This window comes from Xyrauchen texanus, unplaced genomic scaffold (genome assembly GCF_025860055.1).
Source record: "Xyrauchen texanus isolate HMW12.3.18 unplaced genomic scaffold, RBS_HiC_50CHRs HiC_scaffold_397, whole genome shotgun sequence".
NCBI classification, from domain to species: Eukaryota; Metazoa; Chordata; class Actinopteri; order Cypriniformes; family Catostomidae; genus Xyrauchen; species Xyrauchen texanus.
Window position 1 is genome coordinate 10,254 of NW_026266365.1, and position 20,530 is coordinate 30,783.

General features: G+C 40.5%; 1 protein-coding gene across 2 annotated transcripts; it reads left to right on the forward strand.

Annotated features, from left to right (window-relative positions):
• Window positions 1-5,099: 5,099 nt before the first annotated feature.
• LOC127642131 (uncharacterized) lies at window positions 5,100-18,911 on the forward strand. 2 transcript variants are annotated; one of them, XM_052124841.1, is made up of 5 exons: window positions 5,100-5,522; window positions 7,733-8,050; window positions 8,574-8,801; window positions 9,023-9,133; window positions 18,355-18,911. In XM_052124841.1, the coding sequence occupies exons 1-5, from the start codon at window positions 5,474-5,476 to the stop codon at window positions 18,360-18,362; spliced, it is 714 nt and encodes a 237-aa protein (XP_051980801.1). In that variant the 5' UTR covers window positions 5,100-5,473; the 3' UTR covers window positions 18,363-18,911. The 2 variants fall into 2 exon arrangements, with proteins under 2 accessions (XP_051980801.1, XP_051980800.1); XM_052124840.1 differs by lacking the exon at window positions 18,355-18,911 and adding an exon at window positions 10,379-10,546.
• Window positions 18,912-20,530: the final 1,619 nt, after the last annotated feature.

A 20,530-nucleotide genomic window follows, 5' to 3' on the forward strand; every position in this document is an offset into this window, starting at 1 on the left:
TGGTGAATTTGCTAATTTTTTATCAGATCTAGTAGTTAATGTAGATAGAGCTCTCATTGTTGGTGACTTCAACATGCTGGGCGGCTGTGGCTCAGGTGGTAGAGCGGGTTGGCCACTAATTGCAGGGTTGGCGGTTCGATTCCAGGCCCACACGACTCCACATGCCAAAGTGTCCTTGGGCAAGACACTGAACATCAAGTTGCTCCCAATGGCAGGCTAGCGCCTTGCATGGCAGCTCTGCCACCATTGGTGTATGAATGGGTGAAAGAGTAACAGTGTAAAGCGCTTTGAATACCATTAAGGTTAAAAAGGTGCTATATAAGTGCAGACCATTTACCATTTTACATTCAAATATATAATGAAAATGACTCATTGGGATTAGCAATTATCGATATTCTCAACTCTCTAGGAGTCAGATAAAATGTGACAGGACCAACTTATCACCATATTCATATGCTAAATTTAATTCTGTCATATGGAGTTGATGTTGATAATATAGAAATTATGCAGCAGAGTGATGACATCTCAGATCATGATGGTTCGTCCCTCTCGTAATCTTCATTTGAACACCTTTGGGATGTTGTGTAAAGGGAGATTCGCAGCATGAATGTGCAGCTGACAAATCTGCAGAAATTGCGTGAAGCAATCATGTCAACATGGACAAGAATCTCAAAGGAATTGTTTTCATGTTTTCAATTTTTGTGGAATCAATGCCACAAAGAATTTAGGCTGTTTTCAGAGCAAAGGGAGGACCTACCCAGTATTAGTATAGTGTTGCAAATAAAGTGCTCAGTGAGTGTAGGAGTATGTTTAATTTACCTTCCTGTGGTTTGGAGACAGCTGGCACATTGCTCTTCAGTTTACCAGAGACTGGGGACAGAATCGGGCTGATCACTGCAGAGGAAGCAGCCAGACCTGATCGAAGACCAGCTATATTTCTATAAAGCCAAAAGATAGCTGGTATAGGTCTGTATTTATTGAAAATCTAGATCACATAAACACCTTATTCAGAATATCCACTGCAATAGAATATTAGTTTATATTTGCAACATGTCCAAACGAAAAGACACTCTGGGTCTAGCGATTAACAAAACATATTTCTGAAATCAGGAAGATAGATTATCTTTTTTCAAACAAAAGAGGAACATAAATGGATTGGATCTCATGGACTGCATTTTGCAATTCATAACCCTTGTGTAATATTTATATGGACATAAACATTTGTGAATTCATTAAATTACTTAATGAATTAATGAAATACATCATAATAAAAGGGCAAGAGACAGCATTTGCAGTATTTCCAGAGGAGAATAATTAGGGAAACAGTGTGCATGTCTTGTTTATTAAGAATATAAGGAGCATGTAAACTTTTTCAGGGTAAAAGCTTAACCAGAATATTGATTGGAAAATTATATCCATGCAAATGTGGTCAAAGTGCATGTGTGTGTTTGCATGTTCTGACCTTTTTTCAACATCCTGGCAGCCACTGTATACTGGGAGGAGTCATTGGCCACACCCTTTCCAGTACTTTGCCAAGCCTCCTCTCGAATTGATAGCATCTGTTTCTGCTCTTCAACAGAATGTGTTAATAAACAGTTATGTTTAATACCCACTAAAGTCTTAATCCTGCACACACAACCCCACACTGAATTTACTACAAGGACCGATGAATATGACAGACAGAATGAACCAAGTGAGAATAATTTTTTATCAGCATTCACGTTGTACAATCTGTCACAGAATTGTACATATAAAACATTTAAATACATCTTTTCCTGTATATAGAGTGCATACATATTAATTTTACATACAGTACATAGTGAAATCTGTCAAAACACAAAAGTTTATTAAATCTCAAAGCTAAAAAAACAAACAGGTAGTAATCCTTACAAAAAATAACTATTTATTTCAATATAAATGTCATTTATGCCACCCACACTAATTTAATGAATGTGCATCCCCTGACAAATCTACAGTACATTTGGCTGTGCTGCCCGATTCCAAAAGGCATTTTCACCCATCATTTACATCAAAAGAACGACTAATTATGCCAATAGTTTTTTGTTTTTGGACAAACAAAGAGAATAAGAATATAAAGAAATGTTATTAAAAGAAATGTTGAAGTAAATGAAACCAACCCTTTTTCGTCCACTATTGATTTTGCATAGGACTGTTTAGGGAGAGAAACATTTAAAAATGGGATCTTATGATCTCTCAAACAGAAACTTCTTAAAGAAACCTTCAAAGCAATTGTCCAAAAACATACTGGTGAAATGTTGGAAGAATGGACTGATGGATCAGTATACACTCACTGAGTACTTTATTAGGAACTCTATCGTCCTAGTAAAGTGCACGACATGGTCTTCTGCCGTTGTAGCCCATATGCCCCAAGGTTCGACATGTTGTGCTCTCGGAGATGCTATTCTGCTCACTGAATTGTACAGAGTGGTTATCTGAGTTACCGTAGCCTTTCTGTCAGCTCGAACCTGTCTGACCATTCTCCATTGACCTCTGTCATCAACGAGGCCTTTTTGAGCGATGGAAAAAGGTCATGTGGTCTGATGAGTCCAGATTTACCCTATTCTAAAGTGATGGGTGCATCAGGGTAAGAAGGGAAGCGCATTAAGTGATGTACCCGTCATGCATATTGCCCACTGTTCAAGCCTCTGGAGGCAGTGTTATGATCTGGGGTTGCTTCAATTGATCTGGTCTAGGCTCATCAATGTTATGGGGGAATAAAATGAAGTCAGCTGACTACCTCAGTGTACTGAACAACCAGGTTATCCCATCAATGGAGTTTTCAAATTGTGAAAGAGTGGATTAGGGGAGCATGAGGAATCATTTTCACATATTTACATGCATGCATTTGGCAGATGCTCTTATCCAAAGCAACTGCAGAAACCTGGAGCAACCTGGAGTTAAGTGCCTTGCTCAAGGACACAATGGTGGTGACAGTGGGGATCGAACTAGCGACCTTCTGATTAACAGTTATGTGCTTTAGCCCACTACACCACCACCACTCACACATGAAACTGGCCACCTTAACCCCATGGAAAGTCTTTTGGATGTGCTGGAGAAGACTTTATGGAGTGGTTCGACACTCTCGTCATCAATACTTCATCAAGATCTTGGCCAAAAATGAATGCTACTTTGGACGTAAATAAAAATGGTGATGTTGCATAAGGTTGTCGAAACAATGCCACGACGAATGCAGCTAAATGTGGTCCAACAAAATATAAGAGAATGCGATTTATTTATTTATTTTTTGGCCAGGCAGGCTATTTTGCATATTTACACACACCTTTCTTAAAATGTTACTCAAAATGGCTCTTTCACAACATGCAGTCAGTGCCTTATATATATAATACAATATTTCTAATTAATTTTTAAACTATTTTTTTCATTGTGAAAATGTAGTCTGTTTCAACATCAACAAACATGATCAAATATGATAAAGCCGCTATCACACATAATGCTGCTATAAATGTTTGTGTACATTTGTCCAAAAAACATATTAATTACACCAGACATCTCACAATAAGCATCCACAGAGGCTCTTGTTTTGTTTTGTTTAAACTGTAATGTATTCCTACCACACAACTTTAAAACTGGTGTTATCTTTTTCTTTCAGGCTCAACAAATGCAAACCAGGAAGAGTGAAAATCATCCATATGATGATGTTCCAGAACGGGTGAGAATAATCTATAATGTCCCTTGAAATATTTTTCTGAAATGGTTGCTGAATAAGTTTGTTAAAATGAAAACTATAGCCTTAATTAAGATTAATAAATATTTCAGGAAAGTATTTTCTAAATCCCAAACTCTTTTATATAACTTATATAATTGTATATATTTTATTTATTTAACATTTAACCCAGACGCAAGAAGAAAATGGAGATAATCGACCCAGTACAACCTACAGCACAGTTGGGCAACACCAAAAACATTCAGCCCCCATTGTAATAGACCATACTGTTTATGCAATGGTGTGCAAACTACCAACCAGGAAACTACCAGCCATTTCATTCCGTGCACCTCAAATCAAAATGGAGACTGAGGCTATTTGTCACAAGGTCATCTGTTAGATTGCAGAAATATTTGTTTTTTCTAACTGTGTGTTTTGAATGTTCATTTAAAAATCTTTTTACAAAGTGATGTGCAGAGAATATATTGTATTTTATATTTGTATAGTCTGTACTTTACTTTTATTGCATTCTATTTTTTCTATAATGGATATCAAATATATTTTTTCTATATTACATTAAAGGTAAAGCTTTTTAGTACGGTTGAATGTGTTAACATTAGTTAATGCATTAGGTGTCGTGATCTAACAATAGACAATTGTTTTACATCATTTATTAATCTTGGTTCATGTTAGTCAATGAAAATACAATTGTTCAATGTTAGATCACGTCAGTTCATAATGCATTAATTAATGTTAACAGAAACAATTATTTGCATAAAAACAATTATTAGTATATGTTGAAATTAACATGAAATAATATTAATAAATCTATTAATAAAAAGCTATTGTTAAACTAATGTTAACAAATGGAAACTTATTGTGAAGTGTTACCCATGTAAAATATAGGTCTAAAAATATAGTCCATAAGACTGAAAATTGAAACATGTTGTCTTTTAACCACCACTGCATTGTCAAATAATGAAATATCTATTATGCATATCTACAAAATTAAATTGTTAAAAATTAATGTCAAAATTATTTTGTTATGATAATAGCACATTGTAAATTTACATTTAACAACTGCTTTATAACAATTTCTTCTTTTATCTGTATATGCATAAACTCTGTAATTTATGATTTTGAAGTTGTTGTTTTTTTTTTTCATTTATGGACGTTTACCAGTGGGGGATGTTTTGAAAAGTGTACAAAGAGGATGTTTAAATTGAGTGTGCAAAAAAAAGTGAGAAGTGGGAGTGGAAACAACAGGAACAGCAGAGAGAGAGAGAGAGAGAGAGAGAGAGAGAGAGAGAGAGAGAGAGAGAGAGTGAGAGTGAGAGAATGTGAGAGAGAGAGAGAGAGAGAGAGAGAGAGAGAGAGAGAGAGAGATCTTTGAAAGTGTTTTATCAGACCCAACTGAATAATAGAAACCCTTCAATCAAGCTAAATTTGAACTTAAAGGCTTTAGTAAATGCTATAGCATAGTCTGTAGAACAATTTTTTTAATTTATTTATGAAGTGAAATATTAAAAGATGTTGCTTTGTAACTCTTTTGTAAACTTTTTCCCAGTGAACTCAAGTGAATAGCTGTTTTTCATATGATGACCGGATGTGTTGCTATTAGTATTTCTACTTCTGATTTTCAATGGATTTTTAACACGGAACCAAGTGAAACTTGAAACTCTCTGTGGTTTTCATGTAGTTATGGGAAGATTATAGTGCTGTTACATTTCTTAACATTACATCTCCTTATTGAAAGACGGATGTGCATGCTGCCATTTTTATTCTACAATGGCTTTAAGATGGATGCTCGTATTCCTTCTTCTTATAGACAGCACAGGTAATTTCAGTTATTTTTAGGTGACAATCACTGTATTAATAATTTCTCTTAACTTCTCTTAAATATTAATAAGATCATTAAGGGACTTATAGGGGTTCTTCAGTTGCACACTGGCATTTTGGAGATCCTTTAGTTACCCTTTGAAGGAACCTGGTAACTTTTAAGATATATTTCAAGTGCTTTGAAGCTTTTCTCTGATGGGGTTACTGAAGGAACAGTTGACAGTCTTTTGCGTCCTTTAGAGTTCTTTCAGGACTGTCTTAGAGGTTTTTGCCAGTGCGGCAAATGAGGAAACATAAATGGTGCCTTGAGTATCTTTTCATTTTTACAGTGTTTAAAGTCTTCGATGTTTCCAATCATATGTTTGTCTTTTTTGATTAACATAAAAATTATATTGTTTGTGTAAATGTGAAACACATTTCTGTTCTGGTATTCTTGTCGAAACACATCTAAATGGATCAGGTACTGCTCTGGCTACAACTGGAGATTGTTGACTTTTGTACAGTATAATGAATTGCTTGTGTTCCTCTTTTATAAGTTGGTTTGGATCAAAGCTTCTATTAAATAACTCAATGTAAATGTAAATAAAGTTAGCAAGTGGATGCCTTGCCTTCATGAGGTGGAAGGCGCTTTGACTTCATTAAATGGATAAAAGCTATATTTGGGTTACAAAACTTTTATCTATTGCTCAATGGTCATCTCGATCATTTCTCTTTTTGTCTATTACAGATAGGCCTCAGAGTTTATTTTCTGTAAGCTTGTGCTACCTAAACTGTATTATAGCTGTCTATGATCATTAAGAATCAGTGAATGCTGTGTATGAGGGTGTTGGTGAGAGGTGTGTGTATTATTTGGCAGTGATTATAAGCTTATTTTAATGGTTTGTGAGTGTATGCGTCTGTACTTAACTTTAGTTTGTGGGCAAATGTGTACCCAAAAGAGAGCAAAATTGGACAATACCTCCCTTTGGGGACATTTTGGGATGACGTCATTTGCAAAAACAACACATACATACAATAAATTAAATAATGATTTTTAAAATTATATTAATACAAAAGGTTTTCTGTTTCGGTTCGGTTTAGGGTATGATTTAGAGTTAGTTTAAAGTAACTATATATATTAAATATTTAGATAGCTGAGCAAACATGTGTGTGTCTGATACTGAGAAAAATGGCTTCAACATTCTGATTGTCCAGTCAAATGTGAAAATAGTTATACAGTTATTTCTGAATATGAGCATAGTCGAGCCAAATCCATCTGACACAGGAACGATCAGTCTAGAAAACATGATTCTGTTCATTACAAAAATGTATTTTGGCTTTGTAGGGCAGTATTATTTATTCTTATCTTCGTGTCTATTTTACAAACAATGTCACAGTTATTTTCAGATTAAATGAAATATTCTGTCATTTTAATGTCTCTCCAAATGATGCCTCTGATGATTGCTCTAGAGTATAAGGTGCTGTTGTTATTATTGTTATTACTGTATAAACACTGATGAGCCAAAACATCATGACCTCCTGCATAATATGCTGTTGGTCATCCATGTGCTGCCAAAACATATCAGCGGACACACAGCCCCATTCGCAGCAGTGTGTGATGCACTGTGTTTTGTGACACATTCCTCCAGTAACCATCATTAAAATTCTCTGTGACTTGTGCCACAGTAGACCTTCTGTCTGTTTGGACCAGACGTGATAGCCTTCGTTGCCCTTGTGCATCGATGAGCCTTGGGCACCCAACACCCTGTTGGCAGTTTGTGGTTTGTCCGTCCTCGGACCACTATCATTGTGTACTCACCACTGCTGACCAGGAGCACCCCACAAGCCTTGCTGTTTCAGAGATGCTCTGACCCCGTCATCTGGCCGTAACAATTTGGCCCTTGTCAAAGTCACTCAGGTCTTTACTCCTGCCCTTTTCTCCTACATTCAACACGTTGATTCGAGAACTGATTGTTCACTTACCATCTAATCTACCCAGAACTTGTCATGTGGCCTTGTTAGAGGATGATCAGTGTTATTCGGTTCACCTGTGAATGGTCAAAGTTTTGGCTCATCAGTGTATAAATAAAATAGTATATTTACAGTAGTATATTGTAACTGACATAATGACAAGGATTGATCAACAGAGTAAACGGGTAAGAGAGAAAAGATGGAATATAACACTGAACAAGCAGTTACTCCTTACACAAATACTTTCTCTTTTCTCAGTGTCCAGCTCTGAAGACACACTGTTTGTGCAGACAGGAGGATCTGTTACACTGGATATACAGAAACAGGAACTACCAGAGTTTGATAATTTAGCCTGGATGAATGAGAAATCAGACAATATATTCAGATATTTTCCCAAATATATAGCATCTGAAAAAGAAAAACCTCACCCTTCCTACAAGAACAGAGCGGATTTCAATACTGAAACTTTTTCTCTGACATTGAAGAACATGCAGAAGACAGACAGTGGAGTTTACACAGCCAGTGCAAGTGGACTCTCAAACATAATTGTGGCGAATCACAGAGTATCTGTTATGGGTAAGTGTGATTTGTACTGTTTAGAGTATGATAAAAGTGCATATTAGACAATATCAACTATGATCAGTTTCTTTTATATGAAAACAGTGTAAATAATGTAGTGGAGCACCAGTTAAACTGATGAAATGCTGTCTTATTAAGTAACATTAAATTTTTTGGTTGATGCTATTTGCACCTTGCTGCAAATAAATGTGGATGCTGTTTACACCCCAGTGCAAATAGTGGCAAATATTATTTGCACCCTAACCCTGGAACAAATAATGATAGATTTATTCATAAGTGAACAAACGAGATTGTCTTTGACTTAAAAATAATAATAATTTTGTTTTTACGATTTTCAGTTAGTTATGTGAATTTCAGGGAAAATTACATAAAACAAATTAAGACTGTTAGACATAGTTTGTATAAATAGTTTTGCACTGGTTTTATCCAAGTTTATTGAATAATAATACTTTAGCGCCACTGAATATATGTAGCAAAATCTACTGAATACAAGTCTTAAATGTTTTAATATTTGTTTCAGATCCAGTGGAAGCTCCTGTCCTATCTGAAAACATCTGTAGCTTTACATGTAAAGGACATAATTTTACAATCAGCTCCACTTACAATAACAGCTGTTTTCAAGAGGAATCATCTGGAAACTATAATCTAAGGTTGTATTGCAGTGGTGACTTTATCATCTGTAACCATAGCAACCCCGTCAGCTGGATGAATGATACAAAGAAAGTTAACGAATCCTGCACTAATAAAGGTACATATCCACTCCAGTACACAAATACACACAGATGGAGAAACAGCAGGTGAAAAATGAATGAGAGAATGACAGTTCTGATTATAAATCATTTTTCAATACATATTGCCATCCTTATGTCACATCAAATGTTTCTGAACAGCACACCAGACTGAAATACATGTTAGTTTGAGCTGCAACTTGGAAAAACGAATGATTTCTGCTCTTATTTTCATGTCTAGACACAAGAAGCACTGGACAGCAATCTGAGTATATCTCTTGGTTAATTCCCCTTATTGTCGTATTGGCTTTGATTGTGATCGGGGTCTTCTGTTTCTATAGGAATAAAAAAGGTATCTAATCCTACATTCATGTTATTACACACCATAAACCATTCCAATATCACTCTTAAAGATAGGTCTGTTTCATGAGTATAGGCACACAAAACAAGAGTAAGTCTCTTGACTTTATAAAATGTAAGACTGTACCGTACACATACATTTCAGAAGCCTCTCAACAATTTTGTGGAACTAATATTAGTGTCAGATATTTGTGATGTGCCTAACTGAATTCATTTTTCACTGAACATCAATGTTTCTCTTAGCTGTATTTTGCATTTGGTTAAAGAATGGGATGCTTATAAAGCAATCTTCACATTCAATCATTTTTTTCTTTTTGCATTTTGCATTTTTCTTTACCAAGTATGATAATTCAAAACTTTGTTGTACAAAGTAATAGTAATAGTTAATTTTGTTCTGAACCAAATGAAGATTTGCAAGTCCTTTGCACATAACTGCCCTTTCCTTTTTGCTCTTTTTACAGAAGAAATCAGTTTCAAAATTGTTCAAACATAAAAACTCTCCAAAGAGACATTTTTATTTCAGTACCATAATATCAACATGTATACAACTGATATTTCTTTATCGAATTAAACTAGTTGATAAAGGAGTTTACTCCCCAAAGAAGAAAAAAAATTCTGGAATTTTTTTATTCAATAAAATTGGTTTATTTATATGATTACAAAAGAAAAAGGCTCTTCACATTGTGTTGTTTTTACAATAAGAAAAGGTGAATGACTGTTATAATTAATAGTAAATTCATACAATTAATTTATAAAGTTTATTTTTCATAATTATTTACATTTAAAAAAATAAGTCTTTTGAGAAACATTCACACCTTTTTACAGTCTTTGCAATATTTCTAGCGGGAAGACTAACAGCTGTATATCATTGCAGCATTAGCTGGGTAATTCCTAGCCAATCACATGTAAGCCATTGCTTTATAAGTCACAATTCACATTGCTGTTTCAGTGAAGTGATGGGCATTCCGGCTCTTTTGGCTCCCAAATGGCTCTTTAAAAAAATAATTTCAGTTTACAGTAGTTTGACTATGATTGCCGTTAAAACAATTCTAATTAAATTATTAGGGTGTACAGTTCGCATATGCCGGTGTAGGTTGTGCGTAGAACCGGCTTTATATGAGATTTTATTTTGGCAAATTCTACACTGTGCTCTAACATTGTCTACATTTATTAAAATGCATCCAAATGCTACTGTGCTTCCGACTCATTTTCCACTTTCCAGCTGTTGTTTTCACAGCTGTCCTTCCTCTCACTCCTCGGCTGCTAAGTGTGTGACTATCACCGTGTCCTAACTACACGCGACGCGATAAAATTCCAGCAACAGCAAGTGTGTCTGTCCACACTAGACGCGACGCATTCAGAACAGCGTGTGGGCGGAGTCTCTCTGTGAAAGCGCACTGCTGGCCCGCACTCGCATTGGAAATGGGTAAGGACATAATCAAATCAAGAAATAACATTATTAAAAATCAAAACATTAACAAAATATACTCATTGACTAATTTTGTTATGAAGTACAGTTGTATGTTTGCATAGAATTCAGTTTGAACGCTATATTATATGCTTTCAAAATCTGATGTAAATTATCCATTATCGCTTGTGGCACAGTGACCTATTTTTAACTAAAAATAAATAATCATAACCAGTACCCTACTATAGCTAAATGCTACATTCATTCATTCATTCGCTGTAGATGAAAGTCTAAACTTAACTTACCATGTGTATTCAATGCTTCAGCTATACTTCTCCAGACGGAATCCTTTTTCCTCATGTCTTTGTTGAATTTGTGTGATTTATCGTAGAGAATTGAATGCCTTTGAAATTCGACATTCAGTTCCTCGTCGTCCATGTTTGATGATTAAATATTCATGACACGCAGAACTTCCATCCAATGAGATCTCTGTGTGGGCGGATCTGTCAGCCGCGACGTAGCAGAAATAGGAACTGTTTCTAAATTAGAAACTTCGCGTGTCGCCGTCGCGTCTGGTTAGGACAAAAACTCTGATTAACATGGAAAAGATACCTTTTATCGCGTGTCGCGGCGTCGCGTCGCGTGTAGTTAGGACACGGTGTATGTCTCGTTTGGAAGGATGTGTCCTCCAGAGGACGCATTTGATGGCTGCATACGTCATCGAGGCTGTCTCATTTCAGAAAAGCGAGTAGGACACTTCGAATGCAACCTCCTTTCACAGGAATTTGGAGGATGCATGAGGTGTATCCTTCGTGGGCACTCACAACCCACAATTCTTTGCTTCAACAGAAATGTCTAAAAAAATATTACGCCAATTATCCCGTAAATATGATTTTCAAACGCAAGTAATGTTAATTCCCAAGTTGAAGTACCTCAGTAGATGGGTGCAGAGTATATAGTATGTATAATTATAGAAATATATAATTAAAATAAAGTATTAGTCTAAAAGTACACCTATAAAATGTATTTGTTTTTCTATTTGCATCATAACTCTCCTAAAATATACCTCATACATTCCCTTCTAAAGAGACTTTGATCCCTTCTCACTCAAAGTGCTCGCGCTTGTTAAAGTGTGGCGTGTTGTCATAACAACCATGTTACATTCTGTTTCCGTTTGTCCTACGAAGGCTGTCTCGGTTAAACGAGACTTGTTTAAAGGAGGACACTCTGTATACTGCAGCCTTCAAAGGACTTGTCTAGGGGGCCTGGTCTAGGGGGCCTGGGAGGTGGCCATCGGACAGGGACAGGTCCAGGAGGTCTGGGAGATGGCCGCTGAACAGGGGCCAGTTCAGGGGACCTGGGAAGTGGCTCCAGGACAGGGACAGGTTTACGTGACCTAGGAGGTGGCCATAGGGCTAGGGCTGGTTCAAGGGGCCTGGGAGGAAGAGTGGCCACTAGGGGAGCTGGCGGAGCCAAGGAGAACTTCTGAGGCGGAGCAGTCGAAGACTTGGGTGGTGGCGCCGAAGGAGGCGCAGGCAAGGCCGTAGGAGACCCTGGGGGCGGAGCTGCAAGGGGCTCTGGAGATGAAGCTGAGGGAGGCTCAGGAGGCGGAGCTGAGGGAGGCTCTGGGACCTCAGGAGGCGGAGCTGAGGGAGGCTCAGGAGGCAGAGCCGTGGGAGGCTCAGAAGGCAGAGCCGAGGGAGGTGGCGTCGTAGGAGGCTCTAGAGGCGAAGCTCTGGAAGGCTCGGGAGGCGGAGCCGAGGAAGGTGGCGCCGTAGGGGCCTTTAGGGGTGGAGCCATAGGAGGCTTGGGAGGCGGAGCCGTAGGAGGCTCAGGAGGCGGAGCCGTAGGAGGCTCAGTAGTCTCTGGGAGCAGAGCTGTAGGAGGCTCGAGGGGCTCAGGAGGCGTGAGAGGCTCAGGAGGCAGAGTCGTGGGAGGCTCAGGGGACGGAGCCGAGGAAGGTGGCGCCGTAGGGGGCTTTGAAGGTGGAGGCCTGGAAGGTTCTGGAGGCGGAGCCGATGAAGGTGGCGCCGTAGGGGCCTTTAGGGGCAGAGCCGTAAGAGGCTCGGGAGGTGGAGCCGTAGGAGGCTCGAGAGGCGGAGCCGTAGAAAGCCCTGGAGTCACTGGGAGCAGAGCTGTATGAGGCTCAGGAGGCGGAGCCGTAGGAGGCTCTGGAGGTGGAGCCTTGGAAGGCTCGAGAGGCTTGAGAGGCGGAGCCCTGGGAGACTCGAGTGACTTGAGGGACGACGCCCTGGGATGCTCGGGGAGCTCGAGAGGCGGAGCCCTGGAAGGCTCGAGTGACTTGAGAGGCGGAGCCCTGGAAGGCTCAGGAAGCTTGAGAGGCGGAACCCTGGGAGGCTCGAGAGGCCTGAGAGGCAGAGCTCTGGAAAGCTCGAGGGGCGGAGCTCTGGAAAGCTAGAGGGGCGGAGCTCTGGAAAGCTCGAGAGGAGGAGCCCTGGGAGGCTCGGGAAGCTCGAGAGGCGGAGCTCTGGAAAGCTCGAGAGGCGGAGCTCTGGAAAGCTCGAGAGGAGCCCTGGGAGGCTCGGGAAGCAGAGCCCTAGAAGGTTCGAGGGGCCCTGGCTGTTGGAAGGTCCTGGTTGCTGGCGCTGGCTCTTGGACGGTCCTGGCTGCTGGCGCTGGCTCTTGGACGGTCCTGGCTACTGGCGTTGGCCCTGGGACGGTCATGACTGCTGGCGCTGGCTCTTGGACGGTCATGGCTGCTGGTGCTGGCTCTTGGACGGTCATGGCTGCTGGCGCTGGCTCATTGACATTTGAGGCTACAGGCGCTGGCTCAGGGACGGTCGAGGCTACAGGCGCTGGCTCAGGGACGGTCGAGACTACAGCCGCTGGCTCAGGGACGGTCGAGGCTACAGGCGCTGGCTCAGGGACGGTCGAGGCTACAGGCACTGGCTCACTGACTTCAGAGGCGACAGGCTCGTTCGCAGTGACATGCCTTGGCGCAGGCTCGCTCACAGTGATGTGCGTAGGCGTTGGCTCGCTCACCGTGATATGCGGAGGTGCCGGCTGGCTGACCGTGGCTGACGTGGGCACAGGCTCGCTCACCGTGACAGGCGTGAGTTCTGGCTCGCTCACGGTGACAGGCGTGGGCTCTGGCTCGCAGACCGTGGCTGACGTAGGCCGGAAGGCGGAAGCCCGTCTTCTGTTCCTCCTCCGGACAGGCGTGGGGGCGAGCTCGCTGACCGGTGAGGCAGGTGAAAGAGGATGAGCCAAGGACGACTGGAGGGTCACCGCTGTGGGAGGATAGGCAGGATCCTCAACCACATCCACAGTAAACAGCGAGCCGCATGCCAGAAGTGTTTCCTCCATGAACTCACAGAGCGTCCAGCCACGTGTCGTCGGCGGCAACCGCTCCTGGAGCGTACCGGTCAGGCTAGCCTGGAAGAACAGCACCAGGGAGGAGTCAGGGTAGTCGATGGCGCTCGCTAGGTACAGGAAGTCCCTAATGTGATCCTCCACCGGACGGCTTCCTTGCTTCAGGTCCAGGAGGCGGCAGCATGCCCGGATAACCGCTGGATCCATTGTGGGTCGATCGTTCTGTAATGATTGTGGAAAGGAGAAGGCAGACAGGGAATTCGGATCCAAATGCGGTTTATTAATAACTGATAAGCAAAACTCAAAGAAAAGTCCACGAGGGGAAAAACTAACTCAAATACAAAAGAACCCACAGCGGGTAGAACGGACAGCAAAACAAACATCCACGAAGGGCAGGTTTAACTAAAACGAACACGAGAGAAGGTGGCAACATAAACACGGATGAAGAACTCACGGGCAAACGCACGAACATGAAACGATGGACAGCAGGGTAACCTCGGACGGAACAGACAGGGAACAGGGTAACCACGAGCGAACACGAATGACACAGGGTAGCATAGGCACGGACATGAAATATCAACGATCGACAGTGACTAACCAAAGAAACAGGATTTAAATACACAGACAAAGTGGAGACTGAACGAGACACAGGTGGAAACAATGATGAGCGCAGGCAGTGAGGGAGAACGGGAATAGTGGGAAATGTAGTTTCACGCTCGGACAGTGAGACTACGGGCGGACAACAGTGAAAACGTGACATGGAATGGGAGCGGTGACGGGTGAAACGTAAAACACGGAGCGGACAACAAGGACACGTGACATAACCGTGATGGGTGAAACAGAGAACATAGGGCAGACAAACAGGAACGTTACACTTGTCCTACCTAGCATGCAGCCTTCGAAACGAGACACAGTCTGTTGGTGAATTGGCTCCTCCCTCCCTCACACATCATTGGTTCATTGGTTAACACTGAGTGTGTCTGATTGACAGGAACAGCAGGTGAGGCTGTTTGAGCATTTAGGCCTATATTATTTTATTTATTTTTTTGTTCTTTGAATTAGTTAATTCTATTCATTTAAATCTTTTGATTATCCATATCTGAATTTTTTTAAATATTTTTATAAATAGATTCGGCTCTTCTGATATGCGAGCCGGCTCCCAACATTCAGCCGACTATTTTGCGAACAACCCATCACTATTTCAGTGTGCTAACATGGCAACATCATTCTATAGCACTGTCTTATGTCGAGTCCAATTCGCTCTCTGACTAGCTAACATCCAGCATGGACATGGACTTATTCACTGCTCCTATACCTTTTATCCAGAATCAGCAGTCTTCGCCGCAACAGACATCTGCAAATTTCCGGATTCTCAGTGGGATCGTGCCCTCTTGGAATCATAATAGACATGTTCCGACCTCTCCAGCCCACAGGAGTACCAGTGCACAGAACATCTCTGGAAGTCCACCTTCCCTTTCCAACGACGTCGTCACTTCATCTCAACTTCTGCCCGCATCAAAACCCATGGGGAGTAAATAACCAGCAAACCCGGATCTTCAGACATATCTCATTCAATTCCAGATCTCCATCAAATGAATTCAGATTTAGTCATGGGTCTAGGCCTTCTGTTTCCATGCTGTCTATTCATCATGACGCATCTGCATCAATATCAAAAGCCGGTATTTCATTTCAACAGCGCATTCACTCTCATAGTAATGGCAGGCAATCATGCATTCACAGCGTGATCACATGAGGGTAACTCGGTCAAGGTTCACTCGCATGTCATTCACTGTGTTGCATGCCCGAGTGTTCCCCATCGGGCAATTAAGATCATTATTCAGGCATGTCATCCTGTACAGTGCTTATTGTACAGGGTCCCATCACTCCATTCAGTATTATATTATCCCTGTTTTGTTGGTCGCCTTCGCTCTAAATCACGTAGCTGGTGCTTTCCAATACACTATCATCCCTATGCCCTACTCACTAGGAAAGACAGAACTCATGATGTGGACACTCTGAGGGAGCATGGCATCACAGTTATCCTTCACTAAAGTCTTGTGAAAGGGTCCTTAGTGAAATAAATAACTTATTTAGTTCAGTACAACATTTCGTGTGGTGTTCCCTACCCGAGCCCCTCCAGGGGCGCAATAATGCGTTAACGTTTTCTTACTCCCACGTTCTCATCGGAAGCACCACTATTGTGGCGCGCCTCTGACACCTAGCGGTAGGCTTCACACTGCATTCCCTTTTTCATCAAATTATTTAATTACCAGCATAATGCATATCGCCTATATGATCAGGTCATACATATGGAGCTCAATGGAGCTGCATATCATGGACCATGCATGGTCTGCTGGTTTAACAAGCTAATAATAAAAAATATAAAAACATGGGCCATGTCTCTGGAATTTCTAGGCATCACGCTTTATTCTCTAAACACGCAAGCTTCCCTGCCTAAAGAAACTTGACAGGATCAGGTCTATTTGCACATCTTCTCCGGTCAGTTTTGGTCTCATAACGCGATATCTTGTCTCTATTAGGCCACCTCAATTTTGCCATGCGCATCATTCCTCAAGGCCGCTCCTTCGTTTCCGCCTCTTCACACTAGCTCATTCCGTAGATAACCTCTCCTACATATCAATCGAAGATGGCTGCTGTGAATGTCCGGATGACATGTCCCTTTTCACGGATGCTGCTCCCCCATATGATTCGGGGTTATTTTCTAGGATCATGGTTCACAGGAAATGGCCAGACAAATGTTTCAATATAGCTTCCTACGCTCCATCTGCTCTCTTTGAAATCATCATCCCATCATCATGGCTAGCGATAGGGTTCTTTGACGAACACGATTCACAATCGCAGTCTTCACTATAATCAATAAAGGCCAGTCCTCCACGAACCATCATGTCCCTTATGAGACTTCTGACATGGCAAAGCATTTCCTGCAACTTCATTATCTTAGCCAGATACATTCCTGGATTTTACTACTTCCCTCGTTTCGCTTCCAGGAGTTCCACAGATCATGCCATGAAAAAAAAATACCTTGCCACCCCTCTTAGACCTGCTGAATTAAGCCCCTCCTTACTACCTCATTTAATTTCCACTCCAACTCTCATGCAGAAAGGACTTGCCCGGTCCACACTCCCTACTACATCACCTGGGCCCACTATTCCTTCTCCTGCCAATCACACAGTACACTATTTTCCGTGCATGTTCATTTCCTTTTGCTTTCACACTAGACATCTTAAATTTCCTCCCCTATTCATCACTCCATCCCTAGCCCCCATGTAGCACCACTGGTTAAAACATTATGGTCTCTCCCATCATGTCTTCTCTGGGTATTCCTTTTGCATCGGAGCAGCTTCTACTGCCACTCTTCAAGGTATACTAGAGTCCACTGTCAAGATGCTCAGCCGCTGGTCTTCTTAATCCTACCTGAAATATAGTCGACCTAACCCAAATCATCAAACAAGCTCAACTCTCCATCAGCCATAAGTTTTAATGCCTATCTGGTGGTGGTTAGTTGCTCTCCCAGCACATCCTTCCCTACACAATGATTCAAATCAAGCATGCCCACTGTTCGCAAGGATAGCGCATAACTATGTCCTCGTCGCCAGGGCTTCCATAATCTCAAGCATGGTTCCTTTTTATAGGTATTGCTCAAGCAATCTTTCCCTCACTGGAAAGCTCACACTATAATGGGATATCTTTCAACAGGGTATTGCATGCAAAGTCGGCATTTATCGTATGGCTTTACGCATGTTGTTCACCTTTCGGGCAAAGATATCTCAAACAACTCTTCCCTCGTCAGAGGGTTTTCATAATCAAATGTTGTTTACTTTTAACGAAAAGATTGCATGCAAAGTCAGCATTTATTGTATGGCTTTACGCATGTTGTTCACCTTTTGGCAAAGATACCTCAATCAACTCTTCCCTTTTTCATAATCAAATATTGTTTATCTTTCAACAAAGAAACTGCACAGTAACGCCGGCCTAACGTAGGGCCGCATACCACGTTGTTTGTCTTTGGCAAAGATTTTGCACAACCAGGGCCCTCAATGAAGAGCCCAAAATTGCACTCAAGAAAAAAAAAAAAAGACAAGGACATAAATCTAACAAAAAAAAAAAACCGGCTTTTCCTATTTCAAAGGTATTGCACAACCATGCCAGAGATGTTGCATATTTCATGTCAAATCTAGGTGTTCACATCTATTTTTCTGGTTCGTACCTGACTGGATCTTCTCTTTTGGGGGTAGTATTCTACTTTCTCTTTTGTGGGCAGGCTTTTCTGTTTTAAATTCATCAAATAAATGTAATCTTAAATTTCACTCAAGACTTCGAGTCTTCCTGATAGAAATGTAGGCGCAGCATCGTTCTAGTGGGTAGAATAGCAGATGTACATCATCACACCATTAGCTGGGTAAGCCATTGCTTTATAAGTCTGCTCACAATCTATCACATTGCTGTTTCAGTGTGCTAACACGGCAACCTCCACCACCACCAGTTGTGTCCCGTCCTGCATGGGGGTAGGCTCCTTGCCCCTGCCTCCTATCTCCAGCAGGATATGACTGTTCCAAGTACAATTTCTTTGGACCGCCAGACGGGGCCTACGCCAAAGAGAGACATTACTTTTCTGTTTTATATTCATCAAATAAATGCCATCTTAAATTTCACTCAAGTCTCACAGACTTCCAGATAGAAATGAAGTGCTCTAATTGAACCATTTAAAATAATGTTATTGTAACTGATCAGATTAGGAAGTGACCTCTAACCATCATAGCTAAAATTGTAATTATTCAAAGGGATATTAAAGGTTAATTTAAACTCTGTTTCTATGTACACAGCATCTGTGGCATGATGTCAATTAAGTCAAAAGTTTTAACCAAATTCACAGCTTGTTTGTTACAAGAAACAACATTTCTTGGAACCATTATAATGAAACCATTTATTTAGGTGCTTTAACACAAATACAATACAAGATTAATTCTGATTTTAAAATATCACCTGCTTTTCTATGGAGGACAAAACAGGCAGAAATAATAAATACATAAATAAATAAATGTATAAATGTCTTGATAAAACAAATATAATTAGTTTTTAATAAAAGTTATTCCTGAATTTATTTTTGTATGACTTTTTTTCCTTTATTTATTATTTTCTCTTTTTATTTATTATTTTCTCTTTTTATTTTTTAAAACTTTTTTATTCTTTCTTTCATTTGTTATTTTTGAATTATTATTTATTTATGCATTCATTTATTTTTATATTTATTTATTTCCACATTTATTTTTGTATTTATTCTTACATTTCTGTCTCTTGTATGATAATGATGTGGGTGGGTCCTGCTTACCATTGGCTTATTGATGCGTGTGCTCGATTACTCTTGACTTGTTTTAATGTGACGTTAGGTCATAGCCATATTGTGTAAACTATAGATATTTGTGGGGCTAAAAACATAAGAGCTTAAGTCAATACAAGACTTATTGGTTATACTAAAATCACAAAATAAATGGGGAGCTGTTTCTTCAACAAATCCACAAAATGAGCAAGTTTCATAAATTATATGATTTAACCTTGTCCTTTTCTTTTTTTTTCTGTGTATATAACTTCATATTTTGATGTCCGCAAATCCATAATATTGTTTTCTGATGTTATGATTGTTCATTGTAAAAGATACAACCATGCTTAATTTCCCTGATCGTTTATGTATATAATCGATCATACATAAAGATCGTTTAGGTATGTATATATAAGTTCTGCAATAAAAAAAATAAAAAGAATAATCTATAGCTGACGCTTCACATATATCTAGAGAGTTGCGCAACTTGCGAACGAAGTCGATAACCACGCATCAATTGTTTCATTTAGAGTAGAGGTGCTTATAGATGTTTTAGGTGAGCTGTATGCCGGTATGAATGTTGAAGCACATACTGGATTGTTAAACTCTCTGCAATACATTCCCAGCATATTCAAATTCTGTGGGAGTCAAAGGGTGCTAAGGTGGGACGTCCATAAGTACTATTGAGCTCTTAACCAATGATGCACTGGAGCTACGCAAGGACCGCCTCCCTCATTTACATGTTGCACACAGAAAAGTAAAAATAAATACATCAGTGGGGATTTCTTTTAGACTGCAAGGGAAGCTCAGCTTCCCCTATAATGTCAAAAAAATAATGGTCAAATATGTACTATTGTGTAAACAATTTATTGACTAAAAATGCGTTAGAACACGTTCATCTCGAAGACGAGTTCGTTTAGAATCAGCTACATTACATATAGCAGGTCGGCTGACTCGATTTACTTCTCATACATTCCCGTAGCGTCAGTGCATTTCCCTGTTGAAGCCGAGCATCCATTGACTTCAATGGGGCTGCTCTGAACAGTTTTTTTCAGTGCTCCGAAAATAGACGGTCATTGGATAAATGCTGCGATTATGTCCCGCCCACGGACGCTCAGCGTCTCTGGGGGTGAATGAGGAGTGGGCTGGCCCGGACTCCGGGCTTCCGCGTGATGATTGGAGGATCTGTCGAAAGACTGCATCTCCTTTTGATTGACAGCGAATCTGTACTATAAGAAGTCACTGAAGCTATTTCGCGCTCAGTCCCATCGCGGATTTCTCAAGTGTAGTCGAAAGACAAACTGCTGCAA

Coding starts and splice junctions, on each gene's coding strand:
- LOC127642131 (XM_052124840.1), top strand. CDS start 5,474: ATGGCTTTAAGATGGATGCTCGTATTCCTTCTTCTTATAGACAGCACA. Junction 5,523..7,732: donor TCTTCTTATAGACAGCACAG/GTAATTTCAGTT, acceptor CTCTTTTCTCAG/TGTCCAGCTCTGAAGACACA. Junction 9,134..10,378: donor TTTCTATAGGAATAAAAAAG/GTATCTAATCCT, acceptor TTGTTTTCACAG/CTGTCCTTCCTCTCACTCCT.